This window comes from Gobio gobio (assembly GCF_949357685.1).
Source record: "Gobio gobio genome assembly, chromosome: 16".
In the NCBI taxonomy this organism is placed as follows: Eukaryota; Metazoa; Chordata; class Actinopteri; order Cypriniformes; family Gobionidae; genus Gobio; species Gobio gobio.
Genome location: NC_137109.1, coordinates 43,460,129 through 43,486,112, shown reverse-complemented (window position 1 = coordinate 43,486,112; position 25,984 = coordinate 43,460,129). Strand labels below are relative to the sequence as shown.

Here is a 25,984-nt window from a genome sequence, read left to right as displayed (position 1 = left end):
TTGACACCTAACCCTACCCTTAAACCCTCCACACCTGTCCCTAACTTTTCCTGCATCCCACCTCAATATCAGCAAAAGTGTTTTGTAATATAATATGAACACAATAAGTACATAGTAGTTAAGGACACCTAATAAATACACATATATATATATATATAAAAGTGTAACATCATACCTGCTCTAACAGTTGTAGTAAGTCAGTGTGTAACTTACTAAGAACTAAGAGCTCAAATGAGACCATGTTTGACGTGTCTGTGTGGGTGAGTAGCGTGGAATGACATTAGACATGAGCGTAAACTGTGAAAGGGTGGCAAATGTGTTCAACAGCATGAACTCCTCTCAGGATAAACAGATGGGGCTCTCAAATACTCTCCCAGATGTGATGAGACATGTTGCATGATTGTGGTTACATATCGTTTACAGTTGGCCCCACTCTGCCTCGCAATATGTCTTTGTTATTGATGGGTTATGGAAAGGGTTCGGAGGAGCGGTATGGGTCTCACCGTTGCTGTAGAGAAGCTGTAACCTGTAGTGGATGCCATTGTTGGTCTTCTCGCCATTGTATTCCTAAAAAAACACAAAAGCAAGTCGGACAATGTATGAGAATCAAAAAAAAAACTAACATAATTATACATACTGTACGTGCTTATTGGGGTCATTTATTAAAGCATTCACCATCAATGACCTTCAGATCTGAATTGTGAATGTCAAGCTGCTGGTAATGACTTATGAAATCACTGTCACAGTGGCAACCATAATTAACAAAAACTACAAATAAATAAGAATACATTCACAACTAGATGTTTATTTATGCAGTTTTAGCAATTCATTCTTCTCTGTAGTTACTTGTATAGGGTACCAGTTCACAGTTTGGGGTCGGTAAGATTTTCTAATGTTTTTATTGTTTTTAATTCTTAATGTTCACTGTATTTTTTTGAACAATAAATAAATTAAAAACAGTAATATTGTGACATATTAATTAAAAATAACTATTTTCTATTTTCAATGTAATTTGGCAAAGCTGAATTTTCAGCATCATTACTCCAGTCTTCAGTGACTTATCTTATTATTATAAGTATTGAAAACAATTGTGCCGTCTAATATTCTTGTGGAAACCATGATCTTTTTTTCAGGATTCTTTGATTAATAGAAAGTTCAACAGAACAGCATTTTTTTGGAATAGAAAATGTAAATGTCAATGCCTTTTTTTTATCTTACTGACTTCATTTTAAGGCTCACTTCAAGTCTTTGTTGAGACTATCAAAATCATTCACTCCAAAGTCATTTCGAAATCGCAGCACAAGAACTGCAGGCCATCCAAACGTGAGCCTAGTTTGATTTCACTCTTTGGGCCGAGATCGTGTGAGGTTTACATTTAAGCATCACATCCAGGCTTCAGGTGAGTTATTTCCCCCTGATGTAACATCAATCCAATGAGACGCAGGAACACGACACACCCACACATGTCGTCAGACTTTCTCTATCTCCTCACTGCCAAGTTTAGTGGTAGCGTCTTGGCAGCGACCCAGGGTGGAGTGGAGGAGTGTGTGGGGAGGGATGCTGGGCGGGGGTTATGGCGGAGGTGAACGGACAGCGAGGACAGAGCGCTGACCGTGCCAGCTGGACCCCGTCCCACATGACTGTGGGCGGAGCTGTTCTCTGTAACCTTTTACTGAGAACAACCCACCGACACACACACCGCGGGGGTGAGCAGGACTACCCTCCGACACACACCGCAGGGCTAGCAGGTACAAACACACGACTGAGAATCAGACTCAGAAGAAGAATGAAATCATGTGCAGTAAAAATCAGCTAAACACAGTGTTTTCTTATAAAACTGGATATTTTATAGTTTATTTAATTTAAAAGAAATTAAGTTTTAATGTTAATAGGAACATTTTATATAAATATTGTTAATACTTAATGAAAAAAGTGGTCTCATTGCTGCCCCCTAGATGTATTATTTGGTATTGAGAATCACAATACTGCCTGTGAGATCATGTGAGTGTGAAGCCCTGAAATTAGATCTCACTTATACACACATTTTAAAAAATTTGTGTAAACATGAAACATTGTTCCAGAGGGTTTGGGAATTGTTAAGGAAGTTGTTGGTGTAGTTTTATAAACTGATTATTTAGATTAACATATAATAAGCATCTTGGAAGGATGCGTTCGAAACACAGGATAATAATTTCCAATGATAAATGTATATGATCAAAAAAGTATTTATTTATTTATTTTTATTAAAAAAAACTTAACTTGGTTACATTTTCATTTGAAGTGTCCTTGTTACAGTGTAGGTATACATTTAAGTACTGAGAATAATCCTGAATACTGAATAATAATAAACTATATGTACTTACTTTATATAGTTACTAGTAGTGGAAAATGTTTATTAATTTTTTTTTTTTAATAACCAGTGATAAAAAACTGTATTAACACACACACATACATGTATATATTTATATATATATATATATATATATATATATATATATATATATTTTTGTATATATATATACATTTTGTAGAGTGTACAAAAAACACAATAAACAATGATTTTGACCTATGCAACAATAAAAATAAAACTAATCAAAGTGTGAGATGACATCAAATCTTTATGTCTCACATTTGAGGTTTTTCGGCTTTATCAGAATAATTTCAAGGTTTTATTCTAGCAACATTTTTTTTCTTTACTAAAAAATGCATCTAAAAACAATTACAGCATACAGAACATTCCTAGCATGTTCTCTAAGTTCAATAAGCAGCACCCCAGCATATCACAAACCCTGTTGCGTTGTGGGGTGGTGTCTATTAGTGACAGAGTGCTTACTTTGTCTTTTTCCACAAAGTCCACGTAGGAGGTTCTCTCGATCTCGACGGGCTGTCCCTGCCGGTCATACAGGGCCAGCACAAAGTGGAAGAAGTTTGACTTGCGCAGGTTTGAGGGAGGCTGCTTCTCATAATGGGCTCTTGCCAAACCCACACCACTACAAGAGAGAGAGAGAGAGAGAGAGAGAGATGGAGAGAAAGAGACAGAGAGATTAATGTACTGTAACCCAAATAATCACTCGAAAATATGAGCTTGCAGAAAGATGAAATGGCAGTTTCACATGAACTTTCACAAATAATATCACATAAATATATAATGCTGTGTTGTCGAAAAGTCCCCGCGACGTCAACATTTTTAAGATCTGCATGTGAATCGCAACATTTTTCTACATGGGAATATGCAGAGTCCCATGTATACTTGTTCGACAATCCCAAATCTAAATTCATAAAATGATAAAAGACAGGAAATTAAAGCTGTTACAAAGAGAGATAACAGGACATAACTGAGAGGGGTTAGAAGAGAGATATTTGGCTTGTTTTCTCATGCCCTGTGTGTGCCATGAACTCTATTGTCTGCCTCTCTCTGCTCTGCCACCTCAACAATTGGAATCTGGCATGGAGCGGGACCCCAGAAGGCACCGTCTGCCTTTGTGGCTGCCAATCGCTACTGGGTACGGCTCGCCTTGGCAACTGCTGCGTTCCTCTTTCCCTGACCTGTCAGTCAAAGCTGCTCGGGCCTCCCTAGGGTCCAGCCGATAGAAGACTCCATCCTGACTCGCGCACTTGAGCATCGATTAGAACGCGTGGCAAACGACGGACTGACAGAGACCGAGGATCCTCGCGCAGCCCGAGAGGAGGAGGCCCGCACCTCTACGCCAACCCTACACGTCCACCTATCAATCAAACCCTCAGCCCTGGTCCACTGACACAAGCACTGATCATCTTTCCATACCTGGATCAGTGGACACGTGGTCCTCAGAGAGAGATGAAGGCCTGAAGTAAAGGGAGGAAGATTAAAATGAAGGTTGTCTGTATTTTTAATAGGGTGGTAATGCATGCATCCCTTCCCTCGAGCAGAAACTGACATCAAGCACTCAAGTCTAACTCCTACACTTTTCCCACATTACATTTTAACAAAGAAATTTGACATGTATTAAAATATTATAGTTTCATTATAATAATATAATTATGAATAAAAATGTATTTATGTATGTTAAAGGTGATGTACCAAATAGTATCACCAAAAATAAGGACTTTTTTCAAACAGGTTTCCTGAACGCATCAACCATTGGTTGCCAAACAGAAAATCCCGGTCCAAACGTATTTTACTTAAAGGGTTAGTTCACCCAAAAATGAAAATAATGTCATTTATTACTCACCCTCATGCCGTTCCACACCCGTAAGACCTTCGTTCGTGAAGCTTCGGAGCGTTATGAATCAGCGTATCGAATCAGCGGTTCGCCAAAGTCACGTGATTTCAGCAGTTTGGCGGTTTGGGAATCATGATTTGACTCGCTGATTCGATACGCTCCGAAGCTTCATGAAGCAGTGTTTTGAAATCGGCCATCACTATATCAGTCGTAATTTTGTTTTTTTTGGCGCACCAAAAATATTCTCGTCGCTTTATAATATTAATATTGAACCACTGTACTCACATGAACTGATTTAAATATGTTTTTAGTACATTAATGGATCTTGAGAGAGGAAATATCATTGCTGGCTATGCAGGCCTCACTGAGCCATCGGATTTCAACAAAAATATCTTCATTTGTGTTCCGAAGATGAACGGGGGTCGTAAAAAATTGTAACATGGCACAATATTATAGTATTATTTACTGTGTGGTATTATTTAGTATTAGTGTATTCTTGATCAAATAAATGCAGCTTTCGTGAGCATAGCAGACTTCTTTTTTATAAACCAACTTTAAGTCAAAACAAGTGCCCCATAATATTTATAATTCCCTAAATCATTAAATGAAAAAGCGCGTAGTGTTCGCATACATAAATTGCAGCTGTCATTGTTAAGTCTGTTCATTATTTACTCGTTACCCTGACGAGGTGGGCCGAAATGCATTTGAATCTCAAAAATATGCTCATGCATAAATATTTGTTCATCTGCTGAGATCGGGGTGGGGAGCCAGTGTTTTGGAAAGCGGCCTGCTCTCTGTCTCCGCTCGTTGAGATATTCCCCTGATAGGACATTAATAAAGCCTGACCCCTCCCCAGTACTATTACCAGGGCTTAATGCTTCATTTGTATCCGAGCCTGGTGAAATCTCATTCGTGAAGTTGAAGTTACTACACTGAAGGCAAAAGCAGCTTTCACAGAAGAGGCTGTGGGAGGGGGATTCTGGGAGGAGCCCTTTTAAAGCGGATGACTTCAACGTAAATGGGAAATATGATCTTCTTCATCTGTAGTAATTGATTCGCAGTGAAGATCTTTAGCAGTCTGACTGGTCAGGGCGGTGCTAAGTCTGACAGATGCCCTCTAAATGCAATACCAAAAAGAAATAGAAAATAATAAGGGTAGATAAGGTAAGATAAGGGTTCTTTAAAGATCGGATTTGCTTTTTTAATTATTATGATATATATATATATATATATATATATATATATATATATATATATATATATATATATATATATATATATATATATATATATATATATATATATATATATATATATATATATATATATATATATATATATATATATGTTTCGGAATAAATATATCGCACAACAGGATACGTCAACAGTCTGGGCAAATCCTGCATCTGCACAAGCACATGTAAACACAAATTATCACCTTCACATTGGAAGACAGAATCACAAAATGACACATTTGTGGGGGAGATAAAGAAAAAAGGAAAAAACAGCATCACACTTAAACATACACACATACACACACACACACACGCATTGCATCATGAGCTCCTCTCCATTACCCCACCAGCTCGGTTACAAAGCCAGGCGTCATGTTTCTGATGGGGTGAAGGAGAGAGACAGCGTTCCCGCACACTCTCGCAAAGCACGGATCTTTACGTGCAGGAAACGATCGACTCGGAAAGCTTGTTAGTGTTATTATTTTAATTATGTTGATTGCTGCCATATCCACTCCAGCAGTTCTGAGTCAGAGGCAGGCACGATTGGACGGCTCTCACTCGCTCCGTATTGAAATAACTGCCATCGAGGTGACAAACACACACACATAGACAGCAGGAGCTGTGTAAATCAGTCGCTAACGGACGGCTACAGCGCGCGGTCTCACGACGGTCTCTGTTAAACACACTGTTTGACATCTTCTCGTCACAGAGCAGAGAGAAATAAAAGGGAAAAAAGCACGCAGGCCAGAAACAACCACAGTTCTGACACAATTCTGGACGTAAAAACACCCTCCACTTGACGACTTTTATTTGAATCAATAAATACGGTCTCACAGAACCTCTTTAACAATAAACCACTCATAGCGGGAGCTGAAGGGTTTGTAATGATGACATTTCAGAATACAAGAGCGCCGTCTTTCTTTATGCAGTGGCAGTCGGTGCAGTCTGCGGCCCTTTGCATACTGCAGGCTTAATGCGATACAGCAAAGTCTAATTATGTTAAATGAAAAAAGTAACCCCGGGCTAAGATCCTCGCAGCTCAAGGGCCTGAACACTTGAGGGAAATAGATACTAAGCACATAGAGTCAAACTCTGAAATCCTCTGCTAATGAACATGCAGAGGAGAGGAAACTGTCAATACACAGGATGCAGCAGGTTATGCTGAGATATCGAGGAGTTAGATGACGTGTGTGTGTGTGTGTGTGTGCCTTCACATGTACGTCTCAATAAAATAGCAAAATAATGATACATCAAATTGTTTAAGATTAAAATGTTAAAGAAAACATGGTGCAGGGATGACGTCAAAACCCGGAAGGCTAATTTTCCAGTGGTTCCCTCAAGCTTTCCCAATGGGATTTTTTTGTTTACATTTAAAATAAGGTCTGTGGTAAACATAAGTTGACGATACTTGGACGTTTTATCGAAAATTTGAATTTTGAAGATGTTGTGTTTATTTTATAAACGCATGTTTCTAATAGTAACTACGTCCAAGTATCATCAAGTTATGTTTACCACAGTCCTTATTTTACTCATAAATTGAAAACCCCCATTATAAAACACCATAGGAAAATCCTGAGGGAACCAGTGGCGAATTACACTAAATATGTCATTTACAACACATTTAACTCCAACAACGTGCCGTTTTTCAGAGTAAAACTGAATATTTGGTCAAATAATGCAGAGCGGTACTTGATATTAGCTATCAGGATATGATTGGATCGTTACATGTTTGGCTACGTTATTGGTTATTACTATTTTTCCCGCCAATGTGGCTTAGATTACAGCAATGTTTTGGAGGTCGAAAAAGTTGTTAAGCATTATTAAAGATGCATGCTGAACATTGAAGTAATGCATTTGATAACATATTTTAAAAGTCCTGCACGAAAAATGTCACAAAAAATGGCGTTTGGGGGCTTTTTAAAAAACGATACCGTTATCGTCTCCGTTTAAACTACAAAACCACGAATTTGTGAAAACAGTGACAATCCGCACATGTGTATTCCATATTCAGTCTATAGGGCACATAGTGTTTCTTTACAGAGTGACAACTACTGGCCTGGCAGCAGAATACAGCGTTTTTAGTTGTGTGTACGGGGATCGTTTCGTCAACGTTGGAAAGGAAAAACAGGTTCCACTTTATTTTAAGGTGTCATTGTTACATAGTAATTATATATTTAAGTACTTACTATATGGTTAGGGAGGATTAGGATTTGGTTGAGGGTTAGTTGCATGTAATTATGCATAATTTACTGGTATTACAATGGTGAGTACATGTAACGTGTAACAAGTAAAATCAAGTGTTACCGGAAAACATTTTTCCGTTTTTAGTATACCGTTGTCATGTAAACGTACCCTAAGATTTCCTGATGGTATCCACACTGTAGTAGTTCACTCCTGCCAAGTGTTAATTTAAATTTGTTTTATTATATTTTTTTGCAATGTAATGGAAAAGAACCACTTTCATTACATTGTAGAAAAATGTAATACCACTATAACCAATTTAATATCTGGCTTTTGATTAGGTCAGGGCTCAGAAGACCACATTAAATGAATAAAAAATTACTATTATTATTTGTACATTTTAATCATGGGGTCTCTTCAGCCCCCAAAATGAAAATTGATTTGGATTTCATGTTATCTAAAACACTACACTTCGTTTGGGGTCGGTAAAATGTTTAATGTTCTGAAAGAAGTATCTTATGCTCACTAAAGCTGCATTTATTTGATCAAAAACTATTTCTATTTTAATATCCTTTCAAATGTAATTTATTCCTGTGATTTTCAGCATCACGACCCTTCAGAAATCATTCTAATATGCTGATTTGGTGCTGAAGAGACATTTATCATTATCAATGTGCTGCTTATTATTTTTGTGGAAAACTTAATAAATTCTTCCCCTCAGGATACTTTGATGAACAGAATGTTTAAAAGAACAGCCTTTATTTGAAATAGAAACCTGTTGTAACGTTAAAAACTTCTTCACTGTCACTTCTGATCAATTGAATGCATCCTTACTGAATAAATGTATTCGTCTCTTTCAAAAACGGCAGTGTATGAATTTTGTATTGACTGCATCAGCCAGTATTTTACTTATTTTTCCATGAGGTGTCTGTTAAACCGCCTGCTAAACTATATATGACATATGTAGTGTGTGTGTGTGGCATATGTGTGGCATCACGGACTCAGCCCCACATCTTGGTGACATTAATCACGCCTGTGATGGACTGTGACAAAGGGAAGTCTTTAACTACAGCTCGTCTCTCTCTCTCACTATCGAACTAATGAGCCGTACAGCAGCGCTCTGTTTATACAAATGTGACGCGGAAAAATCATCTCTGCCCTGGCTGTGCGCCAACGTGCTGATCCAACAAGTAAACGTAAATCTCGTTCTCTCTCTCTCTCTCTCTCTCTCTCTCTTGCTCTCTTCCTTCCTCATTCTCACTTTTTTTTTTTAAGAATTTCTTGTGCTCTTTTGTTGCTTCCATCCTTTCAGAAAGGTCTCAGAACCAGTTTCCCTCACAAATAGGTCTCATCATCATCAAAAAAAAAAAAAAAAGGTTCCAGGTATCAGCTGAGATTTGGTCGCCTTCATCAGAGATCTGCAATGGGAGATCATACTCTAAATTAACCAACATAAGGGAATCATATTTAATTTGACCTTTACTCTAATAAATGTCCAAAACAGACCGAATGAGAATGAAGGAAGCTGAGAACCAGAGCATGCCTGCTTTTGAAAGTATTTTGAGGATGGTGGATACTAAGATATGCACATACTCTATGTTTACATGGAGTAATTTATGCAGAAAGAGACAATTACTGTGGCATACATTTGCCTATGTTTATGAGTGTGTGTGTGTGCGTGCAGTGTTGGGGGGGGCGGCGGCAGCGGGCAGTCAGCATGGCAGCGGTATGTTTGGTTAGCGCTTATTAGCTGTGTAATAAGATTTAATGAGTTGAGGACTAAAGCGCTGTAGGAGCACGGGCAGCATATTGGGATTAGTGGAGAGCAGAAACAGAACGAAAATAGGAAGAGAGAGAGGAGAAGAGGCTGTTTTGAAATCCAAATCCCACTTGTGGTCAAACCAGGCCTTTTTTTCTTTTCTTTTTTTCTTTTTTTGGTTCCCTTGGCCTGTTGCGAAGTCATCCCTGTAGCTCTTATTCTCTCTCGACTCAAGTATGTGGTGATTTAATTGTTCAACACAAGCCTTGCGCATTGTAAATTGTCAAAATGGGCAGTTTAGATCCCCCTAAAGTATAAAAATTTGTATTTTACATGGCTGTTATCTGAGGTGAAAGCGCCGCGCCAGATGTGCTGATTGCGTTTATGGATAGTCGGCATCTTTGTTTCTTTATCGCTAATTGGATGTTACGACGTGGAATCATAGGAAAACCTTCCTGGAATGACAGAGTGCAGAGAGTAATAGAGGCATTTGTCACCGCTGCACAGTAACGGGTGGCCGTAAGTCAAAGCAAACGTGTCGGAGAGGATCTTTGCATAAAGAAAGGCCTGTCATTTCTCCATGATTTCTATTGCCACACAAACACAAACGGCCTGTCTGTCACGTCTTCCAGCGATAAGCTGGCACATACATCACCAGCTGCCTGCATCACTGCCACCGCCTGCTCGCCGTTTTATTCACACACACACACACACACACACACACACAAATACTAACACTTTACAGACATCCGGAAAGCAGACAGTATCTTAACATGCCTCTCTGTTCTTGACTGTGTTACCTTAACCTCTGATGCATGAATTATTAAAAATAGAGAAATAATATGTATTATATCTAATGCAACATAGGTCAAAAGCATAATTACATATAAAGAAGACATCTAATTATGGGGTCATAAATTATCACCTATATGTAACTTCATGTAACTTAAAAAAATGGCTTATTTTGGACATCATGCATCAGAGGGTTCATTTCTAAAAGTGATTTCTCATCGGATGGTGATAAAAATGTACTACTTTTTCTATTTAATTATTATATTTGATTGTTATTATACCCATCTAGTCAAATGGCTTTAAAAATGCCTATGTTTGAATAATTTAAAACTGACATTAAAGTAAAAACTTGCTTTAAAAAAAATGCTTTTCCTGTATTTTTCTTTTTTTTTTATATGTTTGGTTATATGTACACTGGTTTATGCTTGTGTTCTGAAAGCCCAAAAAAAATATCGTTAATAATCCATTTATTAAGATATCATTTTTGTTTGATTGATGATTTTCAATGATCTCAATCCAATTGAATCACTTCAATTCAATTAAAAGCACTTAAACGTGTTTCAAACAAACGCATTGAACAAAACGCAAAAAAACAATGAGCCACTGAAAACGCACTCTCTTTCACACACACACACACACACACAAAACATACTTTTGCCAGCAATATTTAGCTCAATGCCTCTTTTGACGTATTCCTCCAAAGAGAAGGTGCTCTGCAGAACGGCCCGTGCAGTCGGAGGGGTTGATGTGCCATCATTGCTCACTGATTGTGGCTCTCAACGCGAGATGATCTGAGTCAATAGACTCGCGGCTCACTCACAGATTAGACATCTAATCAAATTCAGCCCCGTTTGTTTATCGCTCGCTGTCGTGGGCTATGGGATGTCAGTGTGGAACGCTGCACGGCTGTGACAAAACGAGGACACATCACAGGATGTAGGCTTCTTTTATGAATCCAGACCTTTTTTAATGCAAAGCAATGCTCTACATGTGTATCATGTGATATGCCCTATAAAGGTTTCATCATGTTTACCGGTAAAAAATAATACCATGATCTGTAAGTCTGATTCAAGTCTCTAGCTATAATTACATTTGTCTGTTTTGGTCTTGTAAGAGCTTTTAATGTCTAAATGCAAAGAATGACTGTACACGCAATGATTGCCAATCATAAAGCCAGTGTAACTAACGGTAAAGATGAACACACATGCACGAACAAATTCAAAGAGCTGACGGCACTGTCACCGCAACACGTCGGAAACATAACACTCGGCTTCTTTAATCGTAAAAAGCGTATAACCAGCCAGTGCTAAACGCTTCCAGCTCATTTTCTAATTTGGTCGTAATTGCACCGAGACAAGTAAACCATTGCACAGTGAGAAGTTATTTCCTGGAGCTGGACGGATAAATTACAGACAAATGTTTCATGCGATTAGGACACTCTAATTGAACATGTGACAAAGAATAGAGCGGCAGAAGTGTATCAAGTGCATGGAGGAAACAGGTATTTACATTTGTTACATCTTTATGCTTTAATCACATTGAATTCCTTTTCGATTATTGTATCCCTCCAAATTGCAATATATTTGTTTTTCTTTCCGTCACGAGAGAGCGAAAAATTAGTCAGGGCCTCATTGTAACTGATCTGCTCTGGATGCCTTGATCAATGCGCTGGTCACATGGTTCTCCACAGCTGGACTGAGAGAGCGCCTGTGCTGTGTGTGTGAAGTGCTGCCCCTGCACTGTGGGGTCTGTGTGTGTGTGTTTTATTAGTATTGCACTTGTGCGTGTTTGCTGTAGGTTTAGCCCGACTGCACCTGCCAGACCTGCACACACACACAACAAATTACAGCACTGGTTTCTTTCTCTCGCTCGCACTATTCTAAAAAAAAAACTAAAAACGTACAGTCATTTCTAAAATCGTTAGTGGCCTACAGCTGAAATCATTAGCTGGTCACCTGTACGTTTCTAATGGGGTCATTACCGAGGTGGCCCTGCAGCCGGCCGCTAATCGCAAGCATGTTATGGGGCAGCTGTTTCTAAAACACTTGTTTCTCTGTTACATTCCGGCATGCAGGCGTCAACTGAGATTGAACAGAGCTTGAACTGTGCGTTTTGTGATTCGGTGAGTGTATTTACGAATGCTTAAATGTTGCATGAGCAACTTTTTTGGAGCGGCCAAGTGCCATTTATGCATCGTCCGGTATCACTGTTGCATATTTGGTCGGATTTGCAACATGTAAAAATAGTATCCCGCCATTGCTCTCTCTCTTTCAGCACGCAAGGGAATTCCGGAGGATGCAGAGAGAAAATGCTTTTTTTATTTTATTTTAAATTTTTTTTACAAAGCCTGGGGGTCTGGACTTCATTAGTCTGACCCCTCCTTCTCTCCCCCAGCGGACAAAACAGAGGCGACATAATTCACTTTGCCAGGTTTTACAGTGTAGGGGTACGGAATCGGTGAAAGGGTCAATCGAAATCTGTTCCCCAGCTGTGCGGCCCTCTCACTCACCCCTAGGCCCAGAGAGAACGAACGAAAGAGAGAGAGAGAGAGAAATGCTCGGGGGGAGATGGACCCCACAAACGTACCCCCGAGCTGCCTGAGCATCACAAACCTGTTCAGCCAACTCCTACTCCAAACAAGTTTACACGGAATGAACATTTGCACTGTGTGTCTGAAATGTGGTTAGATATTCAAATAATGTGGGTAATAATAATGGGATCATGCACGAATACTTTTTTTTTTTGCAATGTGTCCGAATAATGACTTTCCTTTTTTACTCTGGAAGCACTAATCCCAAAAAAAAGGTTGCACTTTCTACCAAGCTCACCCCTTGACACCTACCTATCACCACCAGAGCCAACACATGGTATTATTTACAGGATCACATTAAGGATTCAAATACAATTAGGCTCTCACGTTTGCTTCTTTTGTCTAGATTCACTCACTTTGCTGTCTCTTATGAGAACACCCTTTACTGCACTCATAAAACTGACATCCTGCCATCAGTGTATAATTGAGATTTAAATGGAGCACTAATTCTAATATATATATATATATATATATATATATATATATATATATATATATATATATATATATATATATATATATATATATATATATATATATATATATATATATATATATATATATATATATGCATTAGGGTGAATTAAAAATAGTGAGAGAGCAAGAAAGAGGATAGATTTAAAGTAGAAGCAGAAGAAGAGGTGCATGCATATTTTACCTGACAGTTAACTAAATCAGTCATTCATATATATATATATATATATAGGCTAATATACAGGACAAATGGAGGATTTTAACAAACTATTATTAAGAAAGGTTGTAAACATTTAAGTAGCCTTTTTAAATCTTTCAGTCTTAGTTTAAGATGCTGTACGTTTGTAAGGAGCGCGGGAGAATTTTGTGTTGAGTATGAGGCTGATAATTGGCTAGAGGAAATTATTTATTATTATAAGGGAAACTGTTTGGTATTAACATTTACAAATGACTTTTTCTGCAGCCCTGCATATGGTGAGCACACACGGCTCTTTATCATAACTGTGCATGAGAAATAACTAGTATAAATCTCGTAATTTAAAAATAAATAAATAAATAAGCGCACATGAAACGTGCTTTTTTCTTATTGCATATAGCGACTTTTTCTATGCAATATGCATAGTAACTTACATGCAATGCGACTTTTTTTCTTGCCATAATAAATAATTCAAGATGTGAGTTTATCCCATGTAGGGTAATTAGATGCCCATAGACTTAGATGCATTTTTGTCTCTTATTAATATCATAGTAAACCATCAACAGCTTCGACTGCAAATACTGGTGATCTACAAGGTGTTTGCGACTTTTCCATGCTATAGCGCATATGAAAGGCAGCGAATGGGCAGGTGATTTCGGCCACTTGTTCACGGCAGCTGACCTCAGTGTAAGTTTGAAACATCAACTTTATCCAGCCTTCACAATATGCAATATTAATATACCGCGGGGATTTATCTCCGAACGTATTCAAGGGGATCACTAAAACATGTAAACGCAGCATATCTCTCTTGGTAGGCTACATGTTTTAATGAACTGTAAGATTATTTGTACATTAAAAAACGCCTCGAAATGTTTTGATTTCAGGATGCACACTTTTCCACACACCAGCAGAAAATAACAACCCGTCTCGTTAACTGCATTTCACTGCTCAATTTAGTATAAATATCACATAAAATCATATTTAGGCTATATGTTAATTTATTGTAGCCCGCACGTTTGGCCCTGCAGCAGCCAAATGAAATGTAGCTATAGGCTATAATAAATAAATAGGCCTACATACAGTTTTTAATTAAGCTCAAATACCCTAAAAAAATAATCAATGGCACTAAACTAGCAAATTTAGTATTCCTTAAGTCCTTGACCGTTTTCTATGTGCGTTTATGGAGTAAGAAAAAAAAGACACGTGTGTTTTCTAAAAGCCTACATTAATACAGCCTAGTTTATTTTTCAAAATTGGTGTGTTGCTCGATGTTCTTTCCTCTTCTCCTATATTTTTATGACAGTTTTAATATGATATCACGGCCCATATAATAATCATTTTGAGCCGCTATTTATTTTTAATTTTTTTAATGTTCAAACAAATGTTGTCACTCTGCGTAAAACTTCTACAAGTGAACTTAAGAGTAACCTTTACGCATTTCTTAAAATCCCAGGTCTCTCTTTGAAGGCTGAGACAGAACAGCACACATTTCCTCGGTGTTTCAACATCACTCTAGAACCCATGGGAATGTATATGCGGAGGAACTCACAGTTCTAAAACTAACTTTGATTCCGGCGCAAATGGTTGCTTTGGTTTGCATTACACTATTGGAAAAAGCGCCATGGTCGGTTTGACTGTTTTTGTACGACAACGCAATAACCTCACAAACTAATTTCCCCCCACTTTCAGCATTTGCCTGTTATATTCTGCAACGTACCGCGTAAATAAGATATATCCTATATTATATAATTTAAGCTCATTTTTAATCAACTACAGGCAATTTCAAGAGCGCTCTATGTAGTGCATATTTTATTTACAAACAAACTATAAACTTATGCTCGTTGTCAGTGATGCTCACTGGAGCTCTCGGTCCCTGCGATGCACGTGAAACGCGAAATGTCAACATTTTCACAGTGGCTAAATAAGATGGCATGAACCATTGTTCCCATCAAGACAACCTGAAAGATCTCCAGCTCTCTTTCGACCACAGAGAAATCAGGTAGAACCATGTTTTCTCGTGTGTGACAGGCAGTGTAATCAGAGTCCGCCTTTCTGGAGCGGAGCGAGGTGCTTTTTCTAACGATGCGCGGTCAGCATCAACATGTCTACAACTAAATAACAGCCGACAAACTGACTGGGATACTGTGCTATGTGCGACGTCCTCGTATGAGCATGTGCAAATTCAAAACACTCATAGAAGTGTGGCAAAGCGCTTTCTCTAACGCGCATCAGACGCTCCGTTTCACGCGCCCAACTAGGCTACTTGGAATAGGAACAACTTGGAGCTTGTTGGTGATGTTTACCTTTGCGCAGCTGTGTTGGCATCCAGTATCCCCGCGCTCTGCATCCAAGAGCGCACCGGCGTCATGCCACTCGTAAGGGGCTCTTCTTTCATGGTCAAGGCTCCCCGTGGGAGACCGTCCTGGATGGAGAACATGAAAATCGCCTTCTGGGGGATGTCTCTCTACACCAGCTCGAGTGGAATAATCCTCCTGCACCACCTGGATTAACAAAAACCAACTGAAAGGGAAAAAATCTTCCCCCAAAGTGCAACAAGGGGAAAGAGGTCCTTATCCAAAGACGCGCTGCCGTATCCCTTTGGGTGTTCCTCTTTCTTTTAGATTCCAAACCCAAGTTCAGTTCACTCAAGATTAACCGGTCTCTAGTTAAAAGAGGGTGGAGAGAAGGCAAGAGCTGTGGAGCATCTCAAAGGAAACGATCAGCCGGGATCAAGCAGACCTTCTCGTCGCGGGGAGAAAGAGGGGAGAACGCGAACTTGCTCTGAAGAAGAAGGCGAACAGACGCGCACGGGATTGTGAAATGAAAAGTGGGATAAAACGGGCGACTGCTTCAAAAAGGAGTAAAATGAAATGATTACCAAACAAGAGGGAGGGATGGACCAGGGAAGGCTTGCTGTCCCTGGGGAAAAGAGGGATTGGGTAGCAAGAAATCTCATTCCCTCCCTCCCCGTCTCTTTATGCCTCCTGCGTCCCAGCGGAGCGCACCTTCTCTCGGGTTCCGCGGCTCCAGAGCTCTCGGGGGGGACAAGCGTGGACTCGAGGAGGGCGGAGACTTGTCCATAAAAGGCAAAGTCATTTACATGTCAATCTCCGTTCTGAGCTCTGATTGGTCGCGGTCATCCCTTGCGTCATTTTCAAAATTCGCCGCAAAAACTCAGCTGATGTTAGAGGGACTGAGCGCCCTGCCACTGAAAAGTGGTCTCGTGCTTTCCAGATTTAACCTGACACTTGCCTTCAATATCCAGGAACAGTCACGATGCATTGAATCTATCATGATTAAAATAGAATCGACTATATCGTTTTACAGAACTCAAATGTGTCTAAAAGTGCCGCCGGTATGATTTGATATTAAACGAGTGAATGCGGATCCTGAGCATACTGTACGTGTAAAGTATAACATTATGTTTCCACAGATAACACAGCGCAATAATATTCGATAAGGCACTGTCAAACATTACCTATTATTAAACAGTGACATTTTAATTTTTGAAGAAGAAAAAAAAACTTGAATGAAGTTGTCCTGACTAGAATTAGAAGAAATATTCCAATTTGAGAAACCACAGGGTTATATGCAGCTGCATGGACTATGATAATAATAGTAATCATAATCATGATATTATTATCATCAGCCAGACAGCGATACAAATATAAAATAAATTAAATCAATTATATTAAGAACAATTAATTTAATAATTTAGGTCAAAGTAATCACGCAAATGGTCTTAGCCTATGTGTTTGCTGTCCCAAATAATTTTTGAATTATGAAAACTCGCATTGTATTAAGGGTTTTTGGTGTTCTTTGGCATTATTCTGAATTCCACCAAATGATGCCTGATTAAATATTTATTAGATAGACCTCCAGAGCTCACAGTCACAAAACGATCCAGTTGGATTTAAAAATTAAAAAATATATATAAACTCAATTTCGTCTAAAAAAAAATATTAAGACTAACGCAAACAGTCCCCATAATGCAGTCATTTACTCCATCCAGCATATCAGAAGTTTGTTTCCCCCTCAGATTCCTTCATACTTGACACATATTATTATTATAGCCGTGTTATCATTATCAGTATTATTAAATAATAATAATAATAATAATAACTATGTGTGTAATTATTTTGCTAAAGCATCTTCACATAGCCTATCACTCGTGTCTGTGTAGAAATGTATTATCTTGCGTATGCCGTCTGTAAACTCTTTTGAGGGCACGGAAATGTTGCTTATAGCTACACGTCTCAGTCAAAGACAAAACAGAAAAGAAAGCGGCAGTAAAGCAGCCCGGCGTTCATGAAAGACACGATCCCCGTCTGCCCTGAACTAGATCAAACGGAGCATGACCCCTGACCACTAATAAAACATTCTATTCTATTCTATATTCGAGTGGAGGTTGAAGGTCAATAGTCAGTGTCTTCAGAAATGTATGTTGTGTCACACGACGAAACTAAAACATACAAGATTCTTTTCTATTCTATATTTTAGAGGAGGTTGAAGGGTCAATCCCCAAAGCACAGCATCTGCAACACCATAACTAACTCGACGTGTTACACACAAGACAAGGACATAAAGATTTGAATCCCCATGTCTCATATTGTGCGTGATACATATTTCTGCGATGTCTGGCGTGTCAAAAGCCCTGTTTTGAGTAGAAACTTTTTTTCTAATGCTGTATTTCAGCCTCTTTCGATTGTTTAGTAGCTCTCCATCAAATGTTCCTATATGACAATCCAATCCATTTTTTTACTCTATCATTCCTATTTTATTACATGTATTCCGCGGAAAGGGACAATGTCAAATTGTAAAACATCACGAGCCGTTTTAACAGCACGGGCGGGTTGTAAAAGTCTATTTTGCTATTCACTGATCCAATATAACACAAATATAAAATATATTCTTAAATCTTGAATATAGTCTATGCTTTGCGTTGTAGTTTGGAGTGCATAATTTATCAAATATCACTGACCATATTTAGGGAAAAACGAGATAAATGCAATGACATTTTATTTTATGTTAACGGAATATGTAAGAACTAAAATTTATCGTAAACAAAAAACAAGCGTAATATTGTCTTTGCGCACAGTTGTTGCTCACTGTTAATTGAAGTCACTTTATCAATCCCGACATCTTTCTGTCAGATTCAAGGGGTTGTTTCCACCTAGTGGCCGTCGAGTCAAAAAAAAGAAGAAGAAAAGAAATAGGAAATCCAAGCAATGTTTCTTGCCAGGACAATCATCATCAATAATCATGAAATTATATATATAGCATCCATAAACTTACTTAATGGTGTTCTTCAAAAGCTCAAGAGAAAATCTGTATTTCTTATTAGGCTATTTATTTCATTTCCATTACACTCATTTCATGGTCTCTTGCAATCTTTTGAATCACCTTAAATGTGCAACGACTGATATTAAATTAGGACCTCCAGAGTTTAAATATACCAATTACTGGGATGTTTTGAGATCAGAGAATAGGCGGCTTGAAACAGCATTTTATATGGATCATAAAATAATTTATTTTTTATTGTTTATTTATAAAAGCATGTGAGCTTGTCTGTTATCAGTAAAACACAATAACATGAGTCTGTTTAGAATCAGGCTGAGTGCTAATTGGCACGGCGTTCGTGACATCAGAAATGAAAGTGAGAGTAATAATTTGCGCAAACATAAAAAAATATATATATATCAGGTTTAAATTATTAAGATTGCAAAGTAAATCACAGAAGTTATGGCATCTGAGTAGTCAATAAAATAAGGATTTTCAGGACCATGCTATCGTTTTGTTTGGAAGGTAAAGGGCTCCATCTAGTGTTCTAGCAATGACCTGCAAGTCTTTCAATGACCTTACCTGAATCAAGCAAAATAACCTCACGGTAAAAATGACATTTGGGATTCCTCAGAACACCACACGGGCAGGACACTCTTTTGCATGACCTTTTAAAAAAAAGGGCAGGGATGTAAAATGGAATCCCAGAGCTCTACAGATGATAGCCTCCTTTAGAAGTGCATGTTTAAGTTCCTTACATTTAACATACAAGAGGTTCAGTGTGTAGCAGACCAAAATATTTTCCTGTCATATTATTATGCTGTTACTGTTCCAATATCACACTTTTTATACATTTTTATTATATTCCTCCAAAATTCTAGTTTCTTTTTTCTTAAATAGGCTAGATGTAGGCTATTTAAACATGCTCATTTGTGGACATTTGTATGATATATAAAGTCATGTGAAAAGAAAGGACACCCTTTTGAATAATAGCTATGGTTTTATGTATAAGAAAAAAAAATAATCTGGTCCGTGGCAGCTCGTAAAATTAATACCACCTCGGTACCACTTTATAATAACTGCACGCAATCAAGCGTTAGCAAATAGTCAATTCATCATTTATAAAGCATTGCAAGACATTAGACATTAGTATGCAGTTTATAAATACAGCTGTAAATGCTTTGTTCTTGATTTATGTGCGTATTTATAATGTGTTTAATAATTGTATTAATTATCAACTTATCAACGTATCATTTCTAAATTAAAGATGCAGTCTGTAACTTTTTTTGGTTAAAAATTATCCAAAATCTATTTTTGAGCAAGTACACAACAAGCCAGTGTTCAAACTCCTTACCTTAGCCCCATTCACAACGGTTATCTTGTAATAATGTGTTATAATTAGAGTGGTATGGTGGATTTCCGCGGGAAATTCAAGCATGTCTTTGCGTCATTACGTCTGTATACATAAAGAAAGAGTCCGGCTAGTAGTCGCCTAACGCACGTGAGGTGTAACTACACTGCATGTTCTTCAACGGAGCCTTTTCTCACAGCAGCGGGAATTATTAAATGTATCATTTTGACGGCGGATTGTAAAGGCCCAAATTACATCTTCAGTGACAAGTCAAAAGCAGAAGACTGTCACTGAACAGAAATTGAAATCTAGGCCTACAGGTAACGCTAATAAACACTATACACAGTCACATAATGCTGATGTTGTTAACATTAACAATTTGAGAACAAAGTAAAACAATAATAATAATTTGCATGGTTTGATGTTAAATGAACGATCGTTAGATTTATTCACCGTAGTGTTTTGTTCCCAAAAGTGGCAGACGTGTACGTACTTGTTCAGATGACATTTTCCGGTGAAAATTTGTATTTAGGTTATACTCCAAGACGTAGAACCTGTGATTCTGAAGTACGGTATCCACGCCGGTGCGATGTCTGACAGCAAAGCCGCACATACTGCTCAACACATTAGATTCATGCGCTGAGGAGCGGCGCCAACGCACAACTCACGTAAAGATAATAACTCCGCAAATAACTGCAATTGCAGGTTTCAAACAGAGATGGCGACACAGAGGCAAAACTTACGGACTTCAGCTTTAAAGGGTTAGTTCACCCAAAAACCAAAATTCTGTCATTAATTACTTACACTCATGTCGTTCGACACCCGTAAGACCCTTGTTCATCGTTGTTCATCTTTTTGTTGAAATTCGATGGCTCAGAAAGGCCTCCATTGCAGCAATGACATTTCCTCTCTCAAGACCCATTGTTACTAAAGACTAGGGCTGTGTATTGCCAAGAATCTGGCGATCTAATACGTATCACGATACAGGGGTTACGATACGATATATTGTTATATATTGCGATATTGTAAGAAAGGTAATATATTGCTATATTTCATCTATTTTAAAAGAATAAAGAACACAACCATATGCATAAAACCTGGCAATAAACTATTTTATTTAAGTAAAACAGTATAATTTATATCCCTAATCTATTAAAAGCTATTTAAAGTACTGAACTGTGGATATGGGGCAAAACATCCAGTACATATTCTGTTGAAACAGCAGCGCGGATGATGTCGGGATGTTAAGCGAGCTCTCAGATTCAATGCGTTTCCCGAGTATTGAACTTTAACTTGGCCTATTTTGCAAATAAAAGGACTCTTGTCGATTTCCTTAGTGGCTTCTTTATAGCTGAAGCCAAAATGAGTCCACACTTGTTCTGTATCCAGCGGGAGCGGAATAATTCTATCGTCTTGGGAGCTGTATTGTCTAGCGATGCACGCACCCTCACCTTAACGCTTCTCCGGCTCCACGTCAGTTACATTCTGAGATAACACTGCCATCTAGCGGTTGGGTTTTATACAGTTTGTGGTTTAAACCGAACACAAAGCCACGAATTTTGGATGTAAATAAATATAAATATCGATACAGTGTTTTTGAGAATCAATATCGTCAAGCTTAATATTGCGATAATCACGTGTAACAATATTTTCTTACACCCCTACTACAGTGGTTCAAAAATAACGACTTTATTCAACAAGTTCTTGTCTTCCGTCTGGGCTTCTGACGTTAACTCACGAAGCACCACGACGCATGCGCGAGAATATGACGTATCTTCTTCATGAACCAATTTAATCAATCGAATGCAAACATTCTAAAGAAATAGTTCATTAAAAAATACATTCAAACCTGGAACCAACATTTGAAATGTCATTGGTTTCCTCGGTTTCATCGCCAGTTGAAGCACTACGATCAATTTGTTACCTGTAAATGTTTTCTTCAGTTGCTCTGAGTGACGCATCTAACTTTTAATTCATTAAAGGGGTGATGAATTGAGAAATCAACTTTCCCTTGAGCTTTTGATATATAAAAGAATATATAAATAAATATCCTGTAAGTTTCAGAGCTGAAAACTTTTATAGACACCAGGCCCAGCAAACGATCGATGTCAGAATATGCCACACCTTGATGTCATCGTGTGGGAAACACCGCCTCAACAGAAGAAGACCAACGCCTGATTCTGTAGCCCCACCAGGCCCGGACTGGCCATCGGGAGCAACAAATGCTTTTTATATGTGATAGTATTGCATTGTCACAGATCGTTCTGATTATGTGTTCATGTCTAACTGAACATACCTTAGCTCGCTGTCACAGGCTGGATGATTCTTTATTTGTGGTGTTGCGGTTCATTGCGATTCAGGATCAGACTCGGACTTGTATGGACCAGGGCTTGTAAAACTCAGCATCCCGGGGCTATGTGTTTTCCAGACAGGCTACCAAAACGTAAGCCCAGCCTGCAGACGAGCTATCTTAAATAGTGAAATAACATTCCTTTCTTGATGTGCGTTCACTCTCTTGACTTAATTTGAGTGATTTGTCTGACTCTGCAGTAAGGCTTGGCGCATGTGTGTGTGTACGGTTCGCTGTTATATCCACCGATCAGGCTGGCCAAGTAATACAAAAATTATATTCCAATCAATTGCAGGTGGATGAGAGATAAATCATTGTGTTTGTTTGATAAAGATATTTTGCGAACCCTGAGGGACGAATCATTCCGGTTGCCATTTTCCCACACGCTTTCAAAACAATTCCCACACGTACTGACAGGGGAGCCGAAGCTCATTAAATATGCAAATCTTATCCAATCCTAGTCGTGGGCATCTACTTCCAAGTCTTCAGTGTGGCACACCCATCAAAACCGAGCGTTCCAGGAGAGAGCCTCAAAACCAGGGTAGAAAATAGCCTATGACTTATTCATTATGATGTTTTTGAATGTAAAAACCACAAGAACGTCGTACGTTGACCTCAGACAACAGTATAAAAAATTTAAAAAGCCAGTTCATGACACCTTTAAAGCTGAAGTCCGTAACTTTTTGCGCTCCAGCAGTTAATAAACAGAACTGCATGCGTCTTGCGGAAGAACATTGCAGCCGGAGCTACTTCTCTCTATTTATGTCTATGGCGAGTCGCGCAGGGATTGTGCTCCTCCGCAGTGGTTTCTACCAGACCGGCCTGAAATAGTCCCAATATAAACACTTCTTATAAGTGTACCATAATGATTCAGGGTAAGACAAAAACACGGTTTGGAAAATGGATTCATTTTGAACATTCTCATTATATAATCTTTTGTAAATTTTGAACACAAAAAAAGTTACGGACAGCAGCTTTAAAGAACAAGTTACACAAATGTACCATAATATGTACAATGTAAAAATGAAAGTATCTTCTTAGCATCCGGTCTGCTTTGTGCAGCAGAATTTATGGTTAATTAGACAGAATTATCCATTTCATGTAGTCAGTGCATTGATCTGTGTGTGAGAGAGTGTGGTTCAGGTATTGACAAAATGTCGCCACAAGAATAGTAATACCAGAAAGGTTTGATCTTATGGGGACATTCTCATAAGAGCTTGTCTTATTGGTTATGTTTAGGGATAAGTTTAGGGTTAGATGATAGTATACAGTTTGTACAGTATACAAATCATTATGGAAAGTGCCCATATAACATTAAAACGTGTGTGTGTGTGTGTTTTAACAAAGTAAATTGCCCAACAAACAAAGTCTCACAACAATTCTCGTTCAATTTAATTTAATTTTGTTTTGTTTTTTTACGCTAGTATATTTTGATATATGGCATAAATGTCTGATATAAGTTTTCCATTTAGGTGAACAATTTATAACTGTATCCCTTGAAAAGCAAAACTAGGAAGTAAAGACAAAAGGTGTTTTACAGTCAGGGGTCATAAGAGAATCAAAACTAGTTTAACTGGTAAACCCTTTTAAAACATTCAAAGAAATGATTGTACATTCAAGTTTAAACATGAGGACTGATTTACTGTACATTCTGCTGCACACATGTACTGCTGAGCTTTTCCTTAAAGGAGCACCATCTTGTGTTAAAATCATGAACCTGTTGAAAGATCATGCATGTAAAATATCGAAGACAAAAGGTACAAACCTTTCTTCTGGATCTCATTGCAAGATTCAGGTAAGACTGGTTTCCACCTGCAATCCCAGCAAACAGATTGCACATGTTTAACAAGTTTTTGTGCTGTTTTGACCTTTTTTCCTTGCATAAATAAGATTCATAAACCACCTGAATGTTATAGGAAAAGTAGAACTGTCTTCTATTTTCAACATAAACTCTTGAGGTCGCAATTTAATATCAATCAATCGTTTCACATTTAAGGTGATCCAAAAGATTCCAAGAGACCAATTGTTTGAAAGGAGAGTGATAGAAAGGGAAATAATGAGAAATACAGATCTCTTGAGCTTTTGTACACTATAAATGCAAATTGGTCAATACAATTTGTATAACTGTAATGAATAACTATGAACAACCTAAAGGTTAAAACTTACCTTTACGTTATTCAGAGAAAAGACAATCATTGTGTTTCGGAAATAATTATAAATATGTGAGACCAAAGAAAATATGTTGCTTGTTTCAGTGGAATGAGTTCTCCTTTTAATTGCTCTGCAAAGAAACCAATCTTGAAAAACTAAAGATAACAAAGTGTTGCTGTTTGTGTGTGTGTGTGTGTGTGTGTGTGTGTGTGTGTGTGTGTGTGTGTGTGTGTGTGTGTGTGTGTGTGTGTGTGTGTGTGTGTGTGTGTGTGTGTGTGTGTGTGTGTGTGTGTGTGTGTGTGTGTGTGTGTGCCTGGAACACACCAAGCCGACAGTCGGCCGTCGAGCAGTTTTCGTGCGTCGGTCAACTAAGTTTTCTCTGTGTGTTCCACAGGTCCTTGGTCCTCGTCGGCTATTTTTCAGCCGATTCGACTTGTTGAATCGGCATCGCTGCTTGTCGGTCACTCTGGCAATCCAATCGTTCTGATTGGCTGTTCTGCTAGCGAACCAGTGCACGAGAAAAAAAAAAAAAGTGACCGTCTGTGGTGAGCGAGATTGGCCCTGTCCCAAATGGCACTCTTAGTCTTGTGGACTTACAATGGCCGCTGTGTGTGCGTGTCCGTTAAGACCAAGAGACCGCAGGGTGTCCCATTTGTCATTTTAGGTCTCACTGGTGCGGGTTACGCAGCGGACTTCTTCCCAGCAGTCAAAGCGGCATTACGTCGTGGAAGTGCGGACTCAGAGTAAGACCGTGAGGGTTTAGGGTGCCATTTGGGACAGGGCCATTATGAGGTGCGTTTTATTTATATAGGGTATACAGGGTAGCTCTTCCGGCTTCCCGCTTTGAATAACGAAAACAGACTACTGCCACCAACTGGTACTGGAAAGCTATTTACTTTTATGCAGGCGCAGAACGGATGTGCTACTTGGCCGTCGGAATGTCGAGCGTCTGCTTGGTGTGTCAGGGCAACTTTGGACCCAGACGCTGCCTACGTGAGCCAACTCTGCAGTCTGCTTTTGTCGCAACTAGTTGGTCGCGTCGGTTTGGTGTGTTCCTAGAGGTGCATCTTTTTGGTCAAGATCTTGTATCTGGACTCAGAGGTCCATAGACTCTTAAACAGCGACCTTTTTTGGTCAGGCGGGTAGTGTATGTTTGTGTAATGATTGACAATAAGCTGATTTTGCCAAATGATGCCCATGGCTTGTCAAACATTCCCTTCCTAAAAGACATTATTAAATGCCCTCTACCTCACCTAATCTATATAATCATTGCCCTGTGTGCGTCCGGCATTCCTCTATTCTTGTCCAACACTTCTCCTGCAGACAAGCTGACCACTACACCGTGACGCAGACACCAGGGGCCTGTTTCAATAAGGAGGTTCAACCAACTCGTTGAGTTTAAACTTGAACTCTGAGTTGACTT

General features: G+C 38.6%; 1 protein-coding gene across 6 annotated transcripts in view; it reads right to left on the bottom strand.

Annotated features, from left to right (window-relative positions):
* The window catches only part of LOC307140202 (transcription factor COE3), a 120,221-nt gene extending 103,757 nt beyond the window's left edge, over positions 1 to 16,464 (bottom strand). The window contains exons 1-3 of one of the 6 annotated variants that reach the window (XM_079839513.1): positions 15,733 to 16,464; positions 2,834 to 2,990; positions 504 to 567 (exon numbers count right to left, since the gene is read on the bottom strand). In XM_079839513.1, coding sequence (XP_079695639.1) covers positions 504 to 567; positions 2,834 to 2,990; positions 15,733 to 15,866 — 355 coding nt within the window. In that variant the 5' untranslated portion in view covers positions 15,867 to 16,464. The remainder of the gene's footprint in view (positions 1 to 503; positions 568 to 2,833; positions 2,991 to 15,732) is intronic. The other 5 variants (XM_079839515.1, XM_079839512.1, XM_079839514.1 and 2 more) reach the window with 5 other exon arrangements.
* Positions 16,465 to 25,984: the final 9,520 nt, after the last annotated feature.